The sequence below is a fragment of the Ovis canadensis genome, chromosome 3 (assembly GCF_042477335.2).
Source record: "Ovis canadensis isolate MfBH-ARS-UI-01 breed Bighorn chromosome 3, ARS-UI_OviCan_v2, whole genome shotgun sequence".
Taxonomy (NCBI): Eukaryota; Metazoa; Chordata; class Mammalia; order Artiodactyla; family Bovidae; genus Ovis; species Ovis canadensis.
Window position 1 is genome coordinate 220,465,194 of NC_091247.1, and position 17,808 is coordinate 220,483,001.

Below are 17,808 nucleotides of genomic sequence, written 5' to 3' on the forward strand. Positions count from 1 at the left end.
CATTGGAGGAAATTATGCTGAAGCTGAAACTCCAGTACTTTGGCCACCTCATGCGAAGAGTTGACTCATTGGAAAAGACTCTGATGATGGGAGGGATTGGGGGCAGAGGGAAAAGGGGACGACAGAGGATGAGATGGCTGGATGGCATCACCGACTCGATAGACGTGAGTCTGAGTGAACTGCGGAAGTTGGTGATGGGAGGCCTGGTATGCTGCGATTCATGGGGTCACAAAGAGTTGGACATGATTGAGCGACTGAACTGAACTAAACTGAACTGCAAGGCAGTGGTTCCCAGTGTGACACTCCACTGCCAGCTGCGCCCACCCCCCATATCCCAGACCCATGACCTGGAGCCCAGGAAAGACCAGAGCTTCTGGAACCAGGGGCACCGCCTCCCAGGCTCAGTCCAGCCAGGCTCTGACTCGGCTGGACCTCCTTCCCTGGTCAAGCACAACACTGTCTCCCCCTGCATTTTAGATTCTGCCTCCTCAGTCCTCACTAGGATTCAAGATGAGAACCCCTGAAGGAGCTTGGGGTTCTGTAGCCAACCTTCCCTCTCCTCCTCCTCCCACAGTCCTGGGCTCTGCTTTCCCCACTGCCCAGCCCCATCCCCAAAACTGACCCTGTGCATCAGGCCTCCCTGGGAGGGGCAGACTAACTCCAGCAACCCTGACAGTTGCTGGACTGGGCTTCCTGCAGGTGCAGTGCTCACCTGTGTCCCACCTCGCCCCCAACCATCACTGGAAGGTCGTCATAGGTGGGAAAACCTCGGCGCAGAGAGATGCAGTCATCTGCTCAGGGTCACCCAGCTAGGAAGTGGCAGAGGGAGGACTCGAACCCAGACACCCTGCCTCCAGGGCTCACGCACTACACCGCCTCCTTCAGCTTGGAACAGCTCCAGGCATGGAGTGAACTGGGGCACAGATGATCCGAGAGAGGAGAAGTCCGAATTCTCACGCAGGTACAGTGCATCATGGGATGCTAGGGCGGCAGTCTCTCCTTCCCAGAAACAATGGGCTGAAGCCAGGGCTGGTTTGGTCCATAAGCCAGTGAGTAGAGGGTTGGAGCACTCAGGAGAAGGGATAGTTCCTAGCAGGTGCTGGCCCGTCAACCCCAGGCTGGGGGTCCACTAACCCTGCAGGCTTAGAGAAGGCTTCCAGCCCAAAGCACTATCCCAATGACCAGCCCTGCCTGGCTCTGAGGAGCTGGACCTTGAGAGGTTTGGTTCACTAGTTAAGGGAGAGCCCAGAAACCCTTTTCCTGACCCTGACTTCCACCAAGGAGAAAAGGGGTGTGTGACCTGGCTCCGGTCAGCTGGACTTCCTGAAAGTCTGTGGTATTTTCCCGGTCTGCTTCCTCCATCACCCCACAAACCTGTGTCACCCGAGATTTCCAGCAAACAAGTCCCATCCCCCTGGGGATTGGCAGGTGTGTCCTGGCAGCCACTGACCTCCTGGAAGGCGTCAGCTGTTTCTGGGGTGGGTGTGGAACGGGGTGGAGGAGGGGCTGAGAGCTGAATCAAGCCGTGTCCATGGTCCAGCTTGGAAGATTGATAGAATGGGGGTGGATGGGTCAGGGGGGCTGGCATCTTAAAGGGACCCTGTCAACCCCCTGCTCGGGCCATGTGTAAACCTCCTCTGGGTGGGAACTGGTGGGCTCTGCGGCCAGTGGAGGCCCTGGACCCACAGGTCAGATAGGTCAACCGAAGGCCCCAGCAGCACAGCCTGCAGAGGGCAAGGCAGGGCGTGAGCAGAGGGAGCCTCCAAGGGGGCGCGGCCCGGTCCCTGTGCAACCAGAGAGCAGGGGTGACAGGCGATGCTTTCATGGGGGCGGGTTGCAGGGTCCCAGGGCCTGGCTCCTGCCCCGTGCTCGCCCGCTGTTAACCTCCTGTCCACCGCTTCTGCCTGCCTTCCTCCCTTGTCTCTCCCCTCAGCCGCACTGCGGACCCAGGTGACCCACCCGTCTGTTCCAGGTCCCTCTGGTGAACCGGAGACTCCAGTCTTCCCTGCGAACAAGATGCCTGCTGCCCTCTCTCCTCCCCTTGGCCCCAATAACGCTCTGTCGCCGGGTTTTCTAGGCTGGATGCGGGACGTCCTGGACTCTTCTGGTTCCTGTTTCCATCCTCTCTCTGCCTGAACCCCCTACCCCTTCCCTCCTGAAACCGTTTTCCCCCCTGGAGGTAGCTCCCCAGCGTTTTCCAAAAGTGATGTTGAACACATGCACATTCGTCCTTCGTTTGGGGTCCTCACTCTGTCCCCTGCCCTCAAAACCGGCGCTCCCCATGTGCCTGAAATGCCATGTCAGCACCCAGGAGGGGTTGGTTCTTTCCTGCTCCCAGCTCAAATGGGAGAGCAAGTCTCTTTCTGCCCCAGGGGCCCTGTGATATTCAGAGAAACACTCGAGGAAGCTGACAAGATGGCCAGGGTTCCAAGTGACCCTCACTTCCCCCATGCCTTGAGCCAGCCTCCACTCCCTGCCGGTTGTCCAGAGGCTTTGTAGTGGCATTTCTGCCTACATGGGCAGAAACGCTTGGAAACTGAGAAGGCCCTGTCCCTGTGACCTGACCTCCGCACTAAGAGTAATGAGAATGGCCTGGACAGCATGTCTTGTGATCCAGCTGAAAGGGGGCACAGCTGGGAAGTGAGGGGTCGAGGAGCAGGATGGAGCTGAGAGAAATGGGCAAACAGAAGACGCCTGGCTCCTAAGAGTCAGGAACACAGAGGGAGAGTTGGCCACCCCCAGGAGGGCTAGGGAGGGGGTGCCTGGAAGACGCTTAGAGTCGGGGGCTTCCCCGGAAAGACCAAAGGGGCAGATTCCTCTCTTAAAGTAGACACATTCCCCTGGTGCTAACCCTCCCCACTCCACCCTCTGGGAGAGTAGCCACCCAACTCCTGGGATCCTGAACCGCGAGTGTGCATCCGCGTGTCCCAGAGCATTACTCCCTGACCCCTCCACTCTGAGAGGACCCGTCCTGTCTTTGTAGAGAGTTTGCCTACCTAGGACTCCTCATGGAAATGGAGACAGTCAGTCATCCACATGCTTCCAGAAATGTTTCAAAAACATGCATCTGTTCCCTTCCCCAAATACAGTGTAAAACAGGCAAAATCCACATGTGCAGGACAGGGGGGTGTGTTCAGCACCCTGCTCCCTGCCAGGCACCAGGCGTGATGGCCAGTGTGCTCCTCCCAAGAGGCCTCCTCCCAGGCCCCCACCCTGCCTGCAGGCTGTGAGAGCCCTGTTCTCTCAGGGCATCTCAGCAGGGTGCTGGTCACAGTGATGATGCTGGGGACGGGGCTTTGGAGACTCAGTCCAGGTCCCCCACACACACATTCCCAGGCTTTGGACCTGACACAGCCTCCATCCCCTTGAAGTGAGGAAAGCCTCTGGACAGAGGCAAATCCAGGGCTAATGCCCATCCAGGGCTGGCACGAGGGTGACCTGGTTGTAGATGTTGCTCTGATGATGTGGCCCCCTCGTCATCGTGAGCTTCACCTGAGTCACCACCAAGCCCAAGGGCCTGGCCACCCACCTGGACCACACTGATGCTGCTTGTGATTCCCAGATCACGCCTCAAGGTCCCTGCCCCGTGTCACCTCCGTCCCTGCAGGCAGCCCTCGGACAAGAGAGTCGGAGGCCTGGGAGGTGCTGGGGACACAGGAAGGGTGGCCAGGGGCCAGGTCTAAGGAGGGGCACCCGGGAAGGCAGGTGGGGGGGTGGGCCGGCCGCCCCTCCTGGGCTCGGACTCCAGCAGCGCCGGGCGGCCCCGCGGGCTCTGTGCCTGTCTGTCTAACCTTCCTTTTCACTCCCGTCCTGCCGCCCCGTGTAGGGCTACTTTAGTGACCCCTGGAATGTCTTTGACTTCCTGATCGTAATTGGCAGCGTAATTGACGTCATTCTCAGTGAGACGAATGTGAGTATGACTCTGCCCAGGACGCCTCCGTGCCCCCCTCTCTCTTCACCTCCTTTGGTTTATTTTTTGGTTTCCTGTTTTACCCGCTCCAGTCATGCTTTCTCTCGCACCTGCCGCCGTCCTGGGGGACGTGAGCCCCGCCACTGTCCCCACTCCGCCGGGCCGGGCAAAGGCTCCCGCTTCTCCCGGATGCCCGCCCGGCCCCCGACTAACCCACTTTTGTCAGGCTCCGTGAGCAACAGGTGCAGGCGTGCACCTCCAGAACTGTGGAGTGGTAAGGGGTCCAGTATGCCCACATAACCTCTTTCTTTTCTCATTTTTTTCTCTTCTCTCCTTTCTTTCATGCTTTTTTTTGTTTTGTTTTCATTTTCCTCTTCCTTTTGTTTTGTTTCCTTTGTCGCTGGTTTTTCTCTCCCTCCCTCCCTCGGCTCCTCTGCCCATGCAGCACTATTTCTGTGATGCATGGAACACATTTGACGCCTTGATTGTTGTGGGTAGCATTGTTGATATAGCCATCACCGAGGTAAACGTAAGTACCGGCGTCCCGCCCTGTGACGCCGTGCCTGCCTCACGCTCACCCCCATCGCTCTCCTTTGCCTCCTCTCCTCCTCCCAGCTCATTTCCACTTTGTTATTCTCATTTGTTTGTTTAAATTGGTTTAAAGGATTTTTTTCTTGTTGCTTTATCTTGAAATTTCTTTATTCTCTTTTTCTAACATTTGGAACGAGTTAGGCCCTCCTCTCCTTCCGAGTTCTGACTCCTGCATCCCTTCCTCTCCTCTTTACAATCAGCCTGGCATGATGCACACTGTCTAGGAGGACGCAGCCCCAGGGCCCCAGAGTAAGGCAATGGAGGGCTGTTTACAACCCCTGGGCAGCTGCCGGGGCTGCCCAGCCCCTTCCTGCTCCGGCATCCGGGAAAAGCCTCTCCTGAGGACCCCGGGCAGGCAGAGGTTCCTACTTGACCAGCCCTCTCAGCCCACCCAGCTCCGTATTCATGCTGGAAGGGCCCCTCACTGGGAGAACACTTGTATCCCTCTTCTCTGGAGAGGGCTCCTCCCCCCAGCCCCCTTTCTGCTTACTGTGGAGCACCTGGCCCCACATGAACCTGCCCTGAGGACCAGCCTTGCCCCTGCCTGGCTCTCCCTGGCCCACCCCCCAGCCTGGCTCCAGGGCCTCCTGCACCTGCTCCTGGGAGCTGCCCCTCCTAGACAGTCTTCAACCCCTGCACACGCTTGTCTGTCCCCGGCATGCTCAACCTTCTCTCTCTCTCTGTAGGCGAGCCCTCTTGCGGCTGGTCTTTAACATGTGTGGTTTAGTTCCTTGTCATAGTTTTTTATTGGTTAAGAGACTTGATAATGTTTGCACAAATGTTGATGCACTGAACCGTTGAGTAACAGCTCAGAGCAGATGTTGAAGGGTTCTGATCTAAGGTGTCAGAAACCCCCCATGACCGTCAGCCCCTCTACCCCAGTCCTTACCCCACCCCAAAGCTGGCTGCCAGTCACTTAACTGACATTACTTCTTGTCCTGATTCCCCATCAGAAGCCTGTCTGCCCCTTCCCGGGGATGGATGCTGGGAGGAGTCCGTTACATCCTGCTGTCAACCTCGCCTCTCCCTGCTTGACCCACTGCCCAGATTTGGTTGCCCCTCTGTCTCAGGGATCCCCTGGGGTTGTCTTTGTCTTGTGGTGTGTGTGTGTGTGTGTGTGTGTGTGTGTGTGTGTGTGTGTGTGTGTGTGTGTGTGTGTATGTGTAAACTCCCGAGTACACGTACTTCCTTGACCTTATCCGGTAAATCATTGGAGCACAAGGAAACTGAGCTCCCCCTAACCTAGGCCTCTTCTCCCTCGCACCACTCCCTGCTCCTCCATGTGGCCCCAGGTTGCTCTCGGATCCCTGTACATGCATATCCTTGACCAGGGCCCTGTGTTCAGACCAAGGGGCCCTCTCGGGGGAGACCAGGGAAGGTCAGGGTGGGCCTGCCTCTGGAGGAGGGATCTCTGTGGGGGTCTGTGCAGGAACCAAGGGCAGGAAGGTAACAGCAGAGAGGCCCCTGGTGCACAAGACACACCCAGTCCCAGGGTCTTCTGGGGTTAGGCCAGAAGGCCACTGCGGCCAGGCCCACGTCATCACTCAGCCTGATGTTTTTTTTTTTCTGTGCATATGCATTTACACACACAAAAATGAAAGGCAAAGGAGAAAAGGAAAGATATATCCATGTGAATGCAGAATTCCAAAAACTAGCAAGGAGAGAAAAGAAAGCCTTCCTAAGAGATCAATGAAAAGAACTAGAGGAAAACAATATAATGGGAAAGACTAGAGATCTGTTCAAGAAAATTAGAGCTACCAAGGGAGCATTTCATGCAAAGATGGGCACAGTAAAGGACAGAAATGGTATGGACCTCACAGAAGCTGAAGATATTAAGAGGTGATAAGAATACCCAGAAGAACTGTACAAAAAAGATCTTCATGACCCAGATAACCATGATGGTGTGATCCTCACCTGTAGCCAGACATCCTGGAGTGCGAAGTCAGTGGTCCTTAGGAAGCATCACTACAAACAAAGCTAGTGCAAGTCATGGAATTCCAGCTGAACTATTTCAAATCCTAAAAGATGATGCTGTTAAAGTCCTGCACTCAATATGCCAGCAAACTTGGAAAACTCAGCAGTGGCCACAAGCCTGGAAAAGGTGAGTTTTCATTCCAGTGCCAAAGAATCCTCAAGTTAGTGTTAGTCGCTCAGTCATGCCCAACTCTTTGTGACCCCATGGACTGCAGTCCACCAGGCTCCTCTGTCCATGAGATTTTCCAGGCAAGGATACTGGAGTGGGTTGCCATTTCCTTCTCCAGGGGATCTTCCCAACCCAGGGATCGAACCCGGGTCTCCTGCACTGCGGGCAGATTCTTTACCAACTGAGCTACAAGAATGCTCAAACTACCGCACAATTGCACTCATCTCACATGCTAGCAAAGTAATGCTCAAAATTCTCCAAGTGAGGCTTTAACAGTACATGAACTGAGAATTTCCAAATGTTTAAGCTGGATTTAGAAAAGGCAGGGGAACCAGAGATCAAATTGCCAACATCCATTGGATCATAGAAAAAGCAAGAGAATTCCAGAAAAACATCTGCTTCATTGACTACACCAAAGCCTTTGACTGTGTGGATGACAACACACTGTGGAACATTCTTAAAGAGATGAGAATACCAGACCACCTTACCTGCCTCCTGAGAAATCTGTAGCAGGTCAGGAAGCAGCAGTTAGAACTGAATGTGGAACAATGGACTGGTTCCAAATTGGGAAAGGAGTATGTCAAGGCTGCATAATGTCATCTTGCTTATTTAACTTAGAGTACATCAGATGAAATGCCAGCCTGGATGAAGCACAAGCTGGAATCAAGATTGCGAGGAGAAATATCAATAACCTCAGATATGCAGATGACACCACCTTTATGGCAGAAAGCAAAGAAGAACTAAAAAGCCTCTTGATCAAAGTGAAAGAAGAGAGTGAAAAACCTGGCTTAAAATTCCAACATTTAAAAAACTAAGATCATAGCATCTGGTTCTATCACTTCATGGCATATAGATGGGGAAACAGTGGAAGCAGTGAGAGACTTTATTTTCTCCAAAATCACTGCAGATGGTGACTGCAGCCATGAAATTAAAAGATACTTGCTCCTTGGAAGAAAAGCTATGACAAACCTAGACAGCATATTAAAAAGCAGAGACTACCGACAAAAGATCTGTCTAGTCAAAGCTGTGGTTTTTCTGGTAGTCATGTATGGATGTGAAAGTTGGACCATAAAAAAAGCTGAGCGTGGAAGAATTGATGCTTTCAAACTGTGGTGCTGAAGAAGAATCTTGAGAGTCCTTGGACAGGAAAGAAATCAAACCAGTCAATCCTAAAGGAAATCAGTCCTGAATATTCATTGGAAGGACTGATGCTAAAACTGAAGCTCGAATACTTTGGCCACCTAATGTAAAGAACTGACTCATTGGAAAAGACTCTGGTGCTGGGAAAGATTGAATGCAGGAGGAAAAGGGGACAACAGAGGATGAGATGGTTGGATGGCATCACCAACTCAATGGACATGAGTTTGAGCAAACTCAGGGAAATAGTGAAGGACAAAGGGGGTCACAAAGAGTCAGACATGACTAAGTGACTGAGCTGACTGCTGTTTTTAAACAAAAAGTAAAGACAAAGGAAAATTTTCTAGGTTATAAAATTTCTACCCCCAAAATTGGCTGTCGGGGTTGGGGTGGTGCAGGACCCCAGGACTGGCGAGTGGCATCACATGCAAAACCACCATCTGTACACGGTTTCCATTTACAAGTCGTCATGGCCTCGAGCTCTGGAGTCCATCCCCCTGAGCCTAACAGTCAAGGGTGATCATCCCCATTGGCCAGGGAACAGGTGAGGGCATGGCATGGGTGAGGACGGGGCACTGGTGAGGTTGAGCACAGGTGAAATTGAGCATAGGTGAAGGTGCAGCCCATCAGTGCCTTTCCCGCCCCTCGACTGGAGCCCAGGCCTCCCAGGGTGGCTGGCTCCCCACACCTGGGGCTAGCACTGCTGTCTGTCTTGTCCGCGGTGCCCTTTGTTAACACGTGAATCCCACATCCCCCTCTCGTGCATGGCCTCCTGCTGGCCAGGATTGGCTCAGCCCATATGTTCCATGGTTTATATCCGAAAGAACCACAGGAGGTCTTTTATTTTCAAAACAAGAAGTTACAGGCCAGCTCCCCTTCCAGCTGGAAGCCACTCAGCTCCTCCCAGGCTTCCTTTGCCCACGCGCACGTGGAGATGCTCCTCACTCCATAGATGGAGGAGTCTATCAGAAGTCATGGGGAGGGTGGTCCGGAGATAGAACGGGGACAGTGCCTGTAATGGAGAGCAAAGCAGGGACTGGAGACCCTCCATGCAACCCCCACTGTTTCCCTTCCCTCCCACACATGCAGTTAGGAGATGCACCTTGTCACCCCAGGCAGGGGCCAGAGGGCTGGAGTCCTAATGCTGCTCCTCCATGGTCTGGGGAGTGTGATATTACTGCCAGGTATTGAAGCTCAGCTAAGAGCGTTCATGTAGAAGCCTGGCATACACTGTAGAGCGCTGTTGAAGGGGAGAGAACGTGGCACCAAGCCAAGGACATTCTTTCCAAGCTCCCTGCCAATACCCCTGCCAATCACAGACTCACAGCCCTTGTTCCCAGAGGCGCTGGACTCTTGGTTGGCGGGTGTGGCAGGATCAAGGCAAGCTCACTGACTCCTGCCTGTAACTCAAGCCAGACAGGCCTGGCCTATAGCAGGGACATGGCCCTGCACCTGGACAGCAGCCAGAATCAGGGGGTCCAGTTACAGGAACAGCGGCACTTCATCCCCAGGCAGGGCCCTCTACTGCAGGTTCTGCCTCCTGCCAGCAGCAGCCTGGGGCCTGGCACTCCCTGGGGCAGGGAAGAGCTCGGCACCAAGACTTTGCTGGGTACTGCTCCAGCTCCGCCCCCCACCTTGAGTTTTCTAGTTCTCCTTTCTTCACCAAACCTCCCTTCTGGGATGAACGTTCCATTCCAGCCTTAGGATTTCTGGAGGCTCCTCATCTGTAACTCCTCATCTTTGACTGTCTTTCCTGAAATCACCAGATGCTGACTTCACCCCTCTAGATACTGCCCAGGTTCAGATTCACCCCCTTCCCTTCAACAGCTCCGTCCTCCCGCCTCTCCCAGGCTCTGGTGCCCCCTAGGGAGGTGGGCTTCCTAGGAACCATCATTGCCTTCTGTGTGCCGGGCACCTGGGATCCCTCGTGGACCAAACAGAAGCCTGTCCTCAAAAGCCAGCATCCTAGAGCCAGGGGATGATCAGGCACAGAAAGCCGGAAGTCTCACAGTATGCGAAAGATGAGAAGTACCAAGTGAGAGCATCAGAAGGTGGGGAGCAGAGAAGACAGGTGCTGTTCTCGGAAGATGAGCTGTAGTGAAGAGGTGAGTCTAAACAAAGCAAAAACCTAAAAATGGAAAGAGAACACGCTGCTACTTGGTAGAAAAGCTATGACAAACCTAGACGGTATTAAAAAGCAGAGACATCACGTTACGGACAAAGGTGTATATAGTCAAAGCTATGGTTTTTCCAGTAGTGATGTATGGATGTGAGAGTTGGACCCTAAAGAAGACTGAACACTGAAGCATTAATGTTTTCAAATTGTGGTGCTGGAGAAAACTCTTGAGAGCCCCTTGGACACAAGATCAAACTAGTCAATCCTAAAGGAAATCAACCCTGAATATTCATTGGAAGGACTGATGCTGAAGCTCCAATACTTTGACCACCTGATGCAAAGAGCCAACTCATTGGAAAAGACACTGATGCTGGGAAAGATTGAAGGCAAGAGGAAAAGGGGGCGACAGAGGATGAGATGGTTGGATGGCATCAGCTCAATGGACATGAGTGTGAGCAGGCTCTGGCAGATGGTGAAGGGCAGGGAAATCTGGCGTGCTGCAGCCCATGGGGTCACAGAGTCAGACACGACTGAGCGACAGCAGCAGCAGCAAAGACCTGAAGCAAGTGCGGTGATGCCCTTGTGGGTCCCTGGGCAGGGCGAGCAGGGCGGGGGCTCAGGGAGAGCACCAGCTTTGGGGCTTCACCTGAGCACGAAGGGGAGGTTTTGGCACCTTTAGGAAGAGGTGTCCATGGTCCAGGGACCTGTTTGCTGTGCACAGGAATCAAGGATGAAGCCACTCGACCATTTGGAAGGGGGACACAGCGATCCAGGCATGAGGCCTCTGGCTCAGGACAACCCCCTTGCTCTGGAAGATGCCTTGGATCCCACCATGTGACCGGAGGAGGCCCCGGGCCCCAGCTGTCCATGTCTGTGGCCCAGATGCCTAGCCCCTCCCGACACGGCACCTCCTCCTCCTCCTCCTCCTCGTGTCCCTGAGGAAGCCCCCGCTCCTCCTCTGTCCCTCAAGTCTCAAATTCTTTTTCCAGAAGGAAATCCGTGGAAGCTTCCAGGGGTTCAGCCAGCACCTCCCCCCACCCGCCCCGCAACCTCCCTCCCCTGCTGACAGTGACAGGAAGTGTTGGGAGGCCCAGGTCCTTCGTCAGGAACACAGGTGTCCCTAGCTGGGGACAAGGAAGCCATGTGGCCAAGAGCAACAACTCGCCTCAGGGCTGGACACCTCCTGGCAGGTCCACGTGTGGAGATCGGGGGCCATGGAGTCGGAACACTCACGTGGGGATGCTTGGACACCCGGCCTGTGGGCCAGTGGGGCTTGGAGACCAAAGGGCACAAGAAGTGTGGAGCACCCCCGCGCACACCCACTGCCTGCTGAACAGGAGGAGAAAGTGGGCGGAGGGGACACGGATGGGACAGGACTCAGCTCAGAGCTTCTGGGATGCATGCTGGGGCCCCACGTGGGTGCTGCCCACCTGGCTCCTGGAACCAGCTGTCTTTTAACCACACACCCATGGGCCTGGCTTCCAACGACTGCCCTCACTGGCTCCCACTTTGGCCATGTCCTGAGTCAGAGCGTCTGCTGCACGCCCACCCGGGCTGAGTCAGAGCCTCCCTCCCTCCACCCAACCCACAGACCATGCCTGGCTCCCTGCCCAGCTTCCCTGCCCCCACCGCGGCCGAGGGGCCAGAACAGACGTCAGTGTCCAGATGGCAGTGGTCTGCCTGGCCTGGGTTGCTTCTGAGGTCGATTAAATCAGACTGATGGTCTCGGGCCAAGCTGAGGGGGGAGCCATGATCCTTGCCACCTTCCTGTGCCGCCCCCACCCCCGCTCCTGGAGCCCCTTCAAGCCCCTCCCCTCCTCAGCGCCATCCCCACCCAGTGCCCCCAACAAGCCACCAAGGCGCCTTGTTCCCAAAACACTGGTCACAGAGGGCGGTATTGACTCAGGAAGCTGCCTGCCAGGAAGTAACAATGCCTTTAAAAGAACAGAGGTGAGGCTGGACCTAGCGAAGCACCTTGGGTGTGGACGTGAGGCCTTCAGGAGCACGACCCCTAGTGAGAAGGTGGACTTTGGCCTCCCCCTGTCCTGAAGGGCACTTTCTCCTCTGCTTGTAAGTGAAGCTGGCCCCGAGAGGTTGAGCAGAGCCCTGCTTGCCCGCCATGAGCGGGGCCCCAACAGGCCGCAGTCCAGGTGGATGCGGGGAGCCGCTTCCTGAGCCTAGCCTCCACCTGCAGAACGAGGTCCATGTGCTGGGCAGCAGATTGATCAGGCCTCCAGGGTAGGGGCAGAGAGTGTCCCAAAGTCAAGGCCTGGAGGAAGATCCTTCCCTCGGGCCTGAGCCAAGAGGCCCCTGGAGGGGGTTCTCAGCCTGGCCATATTAGCTGTCCAGCGTCCTGACAGCCAGGACCCAATGGGGACCCACTCGCTCTGAGCCTTCTGACCAAGACCCTTTCCCTTTCTGTCATCTCATTTCCTTTCTTTTTTTTTTTTTAATTTAATTGGAGCTACTTTACATTGTAGTGGTTTTGCCATACATTGACACGAATCAGCCATGGGTGTACATGTGTTTCCCATCTCATTTCCTTTCCTCTCCTGCCCCATTCTGTTTTTCTTTCCACATGCAGCCCCCTGTGCGTGCGTGCTCTGTTGCTTCAGTCGTGTCTGACTCTGCCACCCCGTGGACTGTAGCCTGCCAGGCTCCACTGTCCATAGGGTTTTCCAGGCAGGAATACTGGAGTGGATAGCCATTTCTTCCTCCAGGGGATCTTCCCGACCTAGAGATCAAACCCGCATCTCTTACGTCTCCTACATTGGCAGGTGGATGCTTTATCACTAGTGCCACCAGGGAAGCCCTTCAACCCCCCTCTGCCCTAAATCAGACGACTGGACAGAAGGAAGCAGGCAGGTCACAGCCCTGTTCCGCCACACGGCCAGCCCTCGAGTCAGCCCGTGATGCTTGTCCCCAGCAGCCAGCTCAGCCAAAGACCATCCACAGCTGAGGGACCTCAACTGTTCCCTAAGCTCGTGGAGCAAGTGAGGGAGCCAATCTCTGGCCCCAAAACACTGACCATGCCCCCAAAGCACTCACTCTCTCGTCACTTCCTGCTTCTGCTTATTCGTTTCCTTGAGTCTGTTCTCCACCCATCAGCCTCACTGTGTCCATCTCTGTCTCTCTCTCTCTGTCTCTATGTGTCTATCTGCCCCACCCCACACCACCCACATATGGGACTTTGTGTTGTGAGTGCTCGTGACAAGCTTACTTTGTTCAAGCTCCTCTTGTTGGTTGTCTGCTTGAATGACTGTTCCTCCCAAGGAAGATAAAACAATCCTAGTAATCTTGTAATCAGCCCCGTGTAGTATGAATTCTGTTGGTAACAGCACATGGCGGGCTATCAGGCTGCAGATGAACAACAGTGTGGCTCCTGAGGCTCCAGCCACTCCCTGCATGACTGCCAGCACAAACGGGGCTCCCCAGTTCAGCCCCCAGAGTCCTGCAAGGGACATGGATCTGATCCCTGGCCAGGAAACTAAAGTCCCATGTTCTGGGCAGCACAGGCAAAAAAGAAACAATGAAAAGTTATGCTTAAAAAATAACATTAAAAAAGCCTAATATCCCAGAGGAAGAATACTGAATGTTTAAGAAGTAAAATAAGTAGTTTTAATTCTGTCTTGGCCAAGGCTCATTGGGCTGGGCCAGGTGACCCAAGTGGGCGGGCCCTCTGAGTCAGCCCTTCTGGTCCCATTCAGGCTGCAGTTGACCAGAAGACTTCAAGCCTCTGCCCAGGGATGTTAGGAGTATGGGCAGCTCTGGTGGTTTTCAGGGTGCATCCAGATGGAAGCAGTGGCCAGAGCCCCAGCCCTAAATGTGTATGGAGGCCTTGTGCCCCTCGCCCACAGAACCCCTGAAACACGAAGCTCCTGGGTGTTCATGTGGGGCACAGGCCCAACCAACCAGAAGCTTCCCGCGTGCATGCGTGTGCGTGTGTGTCTGTGTCTGTCTCCGTGTTCCGTCCCGGCCTGCTGTTCCGGCCCTTCCTAGACACCCGCCCCCTGCAGGCATGTGGGTGGACCTGGCAGCCAGGCCCCTCGAGGAGCAGGGACAGCCCTCAGCCGTGGTCCACAAGTGACCAGAGCGGCGTCCTCTCTCTTCCCTCCTCCTCCCATCCCTCATCCTGTGTCCCCGCCAGTCCACAAAAAGGACACCTCCCAACTTGCTTTGGGAAAAAAAGGAATTTGCTGAGAAATCTATTACCAAAGAAGAATTTTCAGCCTGTGAGCAAATATCTGGTTGTGCACAATTCCGTCCTTCAGAAGCCCTGTTATACGTTGTCTTTGTTTGTACCTTGAGAACAAAACACAGGAGCAACGCTCTGACAGTGGAGGGCGGCTGTGGAGGTGGAGTGAAGGTGGAGTTGGCAGCTCTGGGGGCCAGGACCGTCCAGGGGCCAAAGGGCAAGGTGCCTCCCCAGGTGCAGCTCTGGGCTGCCCAGAGCTCGCCTGCAGCCAGTCCCCTGCCCCCTAGTGAGCCCGTGGTCAGGCCTGTGAGGACAGCTGCTCAGGGCATTAACACTAATGTCCTCAATTGTGTGTAGGGCTTTCAAATTTAAAAACCAAGTCCACACTCGTTATCTCATGCCTGTGGCCACAGTCCATACCCGGGGACCAGGAATCTCAGCTCGAAGGCTGGCCCTGCCACACAGGGGTACCCAAACCTCGGTCCTCCCTGGAACCTGGAGGGTCACCGCCCCAGGGCTCCTTGGCTCAAACACCTGTGGGCCAAAAGCTGCCAGGGGCACAGGCAAGGCCTTTCAGCTTCAGCTGGCAGTGCTGGGTAGGTGTGTGCAGTGCCAGCCCCTGGAAGCTGTCTCAGGACACAGAGCTGATTAAAAATACACAAAATCCACCTTCAAAATCCAGAAGACCTCAGTGATAACGAGTGTGAATTAGTGTGTCACCAGAGATGGTTCTGGGCAGAACACCCAAGAGCCTAGCTGGGTGGGAGCCGGTGGCAGACATGCCCCGTGCCTGCCAGGCCGGGGCCCCGGCACCTGGCCCTCCTGCCCTCTGCTGCCACTGGGTTGCTCCTGTGTCGCCGAGACCTGGAACGCGGGCCTCTTCCTGGGAGACTCATTACAGCTTATCTCTGTCTGCCTTTCTTTAAAGCCAGCTGAACATACGCAATGCTCTCCCTTTATGGTAAGACCGAGCCTCCAGACCACGCTCTCAGCTTCTGTGACCCCCCCTAACGTCCCCACTGCCTCCCCCAACCCCCGGCATCTCGGAGCCCGGCCCCGATGCATGTCACCCACCCGTGTCTGCCATGCGCCTTGCCTGCCTGGTCTGCGAGCTGTCAGTGCTGTTGGTGTGATGTTTTGTCCGTGAGCTTTCCTGTGGGTGGCAGTTCACTGTGACCTTGACCGTCTGAAAAGCCACTGGGAGAGAATCAGACCAGAGGGCCAGTTCCTGTTAAACATCCTGAGGACCTGCTTGTTGGCATCTCCAGCCTTAATCTGGTGTGGGGTTTGCACGGGACACCGGCCTGCACCATGGCGAGGCCCCTGGGAAAGAGGAAGGAGAGGTCATGTAGTGGAGGTGGAGAGGCAGGGGGTCCCTCCTGATCACCAGCTCCTGGGAGCTCTGATCAAGGCCCCAGCGAGAGATTAAGGTGGGATCCTTACCTATGAGGGGCATTAGAATGGGCCACATGCCTGCATCCCTTAAGCAGGCTGTGTGGTTGGGGCCACCCCTGCTGCAGGAGTCTTTGACTAAAGTGACAGAGTAGCCACTTCAATTGACCTTGAAGTCACCTTGGAACAGCTGTCTCCAAGAGGCTGCAGTGAGACTTCGTACATGGAACAAGTGTGAGTTTGTAAAAGGACTGGAATGTGGGTTGATTCCCCAAGCCCCGAAGTGAGCAGATGAGGCAAGACCCAGGATGGCATTCCTTGACAAAGCCCATGCCCATGGCTGGAAGGGCTGACCCTGGCCGTCCTGCCCCTCGCCTGGTCAGTAGAGCGTTGGGCACCTGCAGTGTCGGGTGCCCAGGACCACTCAGGCCGCAAGCTCGAGTTTGGCTATTTAACAAGTCAGATGTAGATGCCCCTGTGGCACCCACTTCCCAAACTCACCGCACAGCTGAGGTTCCATGTGCGCTGGTGCTTTCTTCTTCCTCTCCTCCTGAGCATGGTGGGGTAGGGGAGTGCCGACGGCCAAGTTACAAATCCCTGAGCCTCCTCTGCATCCTCCTCTGGTGGACACAACCTTCTTTAAGGAGAGAAAGTAGAATTTCAAGTATGCAAAGAGGAAGGGCATCAAAGACTTCAAACCACACAGGCAGATGGTTTCCCGTATTGGGAGATGGGCGGCCTGCTGCCAGCTCCTCCCAGCCCTGGGCCTGCCTGGAGAGCAGCTTTGGTTCAGAAAGAAGGCTAGGTGAGCCTCTCCCGGGGCAGAGCAAGGTGTGCGGGTACCTGCAGAGCCTGCTCCTTGGGGTGTCCTATTGTGTTGGAGATGAGAGGAGAGGCCCCTGGAGCAGCCGCAGGGTTAGACACGGGACACGAGGGCTCCCATGCTGGTGGGATTTTCATGGGTGTTGTCAGGCCGGATCTGACCTGGAGATGGTTAGAAGTAAAGCCAGAGGAGCTGAGAGTTGAGAAGCGGTGGCCACACAGGGCCCAGCAACAACCCAGAGACGCCTCCAAGCAGGAGGCCTGCGGCAGGAGCAGTAACAGGAAGCCCAAAGGTCCGTTCTCTCCTGGTGTCAAAGGGCTGGGGGCTGCACTAGCGCTGGGGAGCCAGCCAGCTCCCGGGGCCAGCACCCCCAGCTCTCTGTCCCATGTGGGCAGGAGGGGGTCAGGGGTCTGTCTGTGCTGAGTGCCCTGAGGTCTGGAGGCAGACGGTGACAGGGCAGCCGGTCTTGTCCCTAGACCTGGCCAGGCGCCTGCCGGCTCTGGCCCCCGCCCCCTCCAGGACACCCTGAGCAGGGCCCCTTGGTCTTCTCACACCCAGGCCGGACTCATCCAGAGCTCACTCTTGCTGCCCTGGCCCACCCAGCCCGTGCCCCCAACCCTTCCAGGTCTGCAGCCTGGAAACCAAGGCTCAAGGCGGGTGGAAGGCAGCAGGGGGGCAGCCAGGCCTGGTCCCAGCACCAACACCCCAGGCCAGCCCGCAGCCTGGGCGGGGGTGCTATGTAAAGTTGGGGAGATGACACCTAGAGTGCCGAGTCTGGGCAGCCAGGGAGCAAGACCCCTCCGTGGGCAGCCCACCAGGACCCCAGTGCCACCTGGCAGTGAGCCGGTCCCACTGGGAATGAAGGACCCTGAGCCGGGCCGGGTAGGAGGGAGACTGGGGCCCCTGGAGTGGTTCTCAGCCTATATCTCAAAGCAGACGGAATTCCTACAGAATCACCTGTTCCCCCCACCCCGCCCCACAAAGAGGTGGGGAAGACTAGGGGTGCTGGGGAAGACGATCGGGGCCAGGGCACTGCTGGGCGCTGCCAAGGCCAGGGGCTGGCCCTCCCACCCCTGGGCGCCTGAGAGTCTAGTGCAGCCCACCACCCCGCTCACCTCTACCCCAACCCCGGGCCGTGCCGAGCAGCCTCGCCCGCCCACCCGCCTGGTAACTGCTGTGTTAACGGCCCCAGAACGCGGAGGAGAACTCTCGCATCTCCATCACCTTCTTCCGCCTCTTCCGGGTCATGCGTCTGGTCAAGCTGCTGAGCCGTGGGGAGGGCATCCGGACACTGCTGTGGACCTTCATCAAGTCCTTCCAGGTAGCCAGCCCTGCCCACCCCCCAGCTCCCCCTGGATGGTGCTCCCAGCTTAGGCGTCATCAGCATTGGGCAGTCAACACCTCCCAGAGGCGGTCCAGCAGGGTCTGCTCTTCACACCTGCTTGCAGACTTCGCCAGACTCCCCAGGAACTGTTGTCCCCGAGGGGGCTCAGGGCTGCCA

General features: G+C 56.0%; 1 protein-coding gene across 3 annotated transcripts in view; it reads left to right on the forward strand.

The window, feature by feature from the left end:
* CACNA1C (calcium voltage-gated channel subunit alpha1 C) overlaps nucleotides 1–17,808 on the forward strand; it is a 387,548-nt gene that overhangs the window by 348,176 nt on the left and 21,564 nt on the right. The window contains exons 30-33 of one of the 3 annotated variants that reach the window (XM_069585942.1): nucleotides 3,827–3,910; nucleotides 4,356–4,439; nucleotides 15,021–15,053; nucleotides 17,500–17,628. In XM_069585942.1, the coding sequence (XP_069442043.1) occupies nucleotides 3,827–3,910; nucleotides 4,356–4,439; nucleotides 15,021–15,053; nucleotides 17,500–17,628 (330 nt within the window). The remainder of the gene's footprint in view (nucleotides 1–3,826; nucleotides 3,911–4,355; nucleotides 4,440–15,020; nucleotides 15,054–17,499; nucleotides 17,629–17,808) is intronic. The other 2 variants (XM_069585940.1, XM_069585941.1) reach the window with 2 other exon arrangements.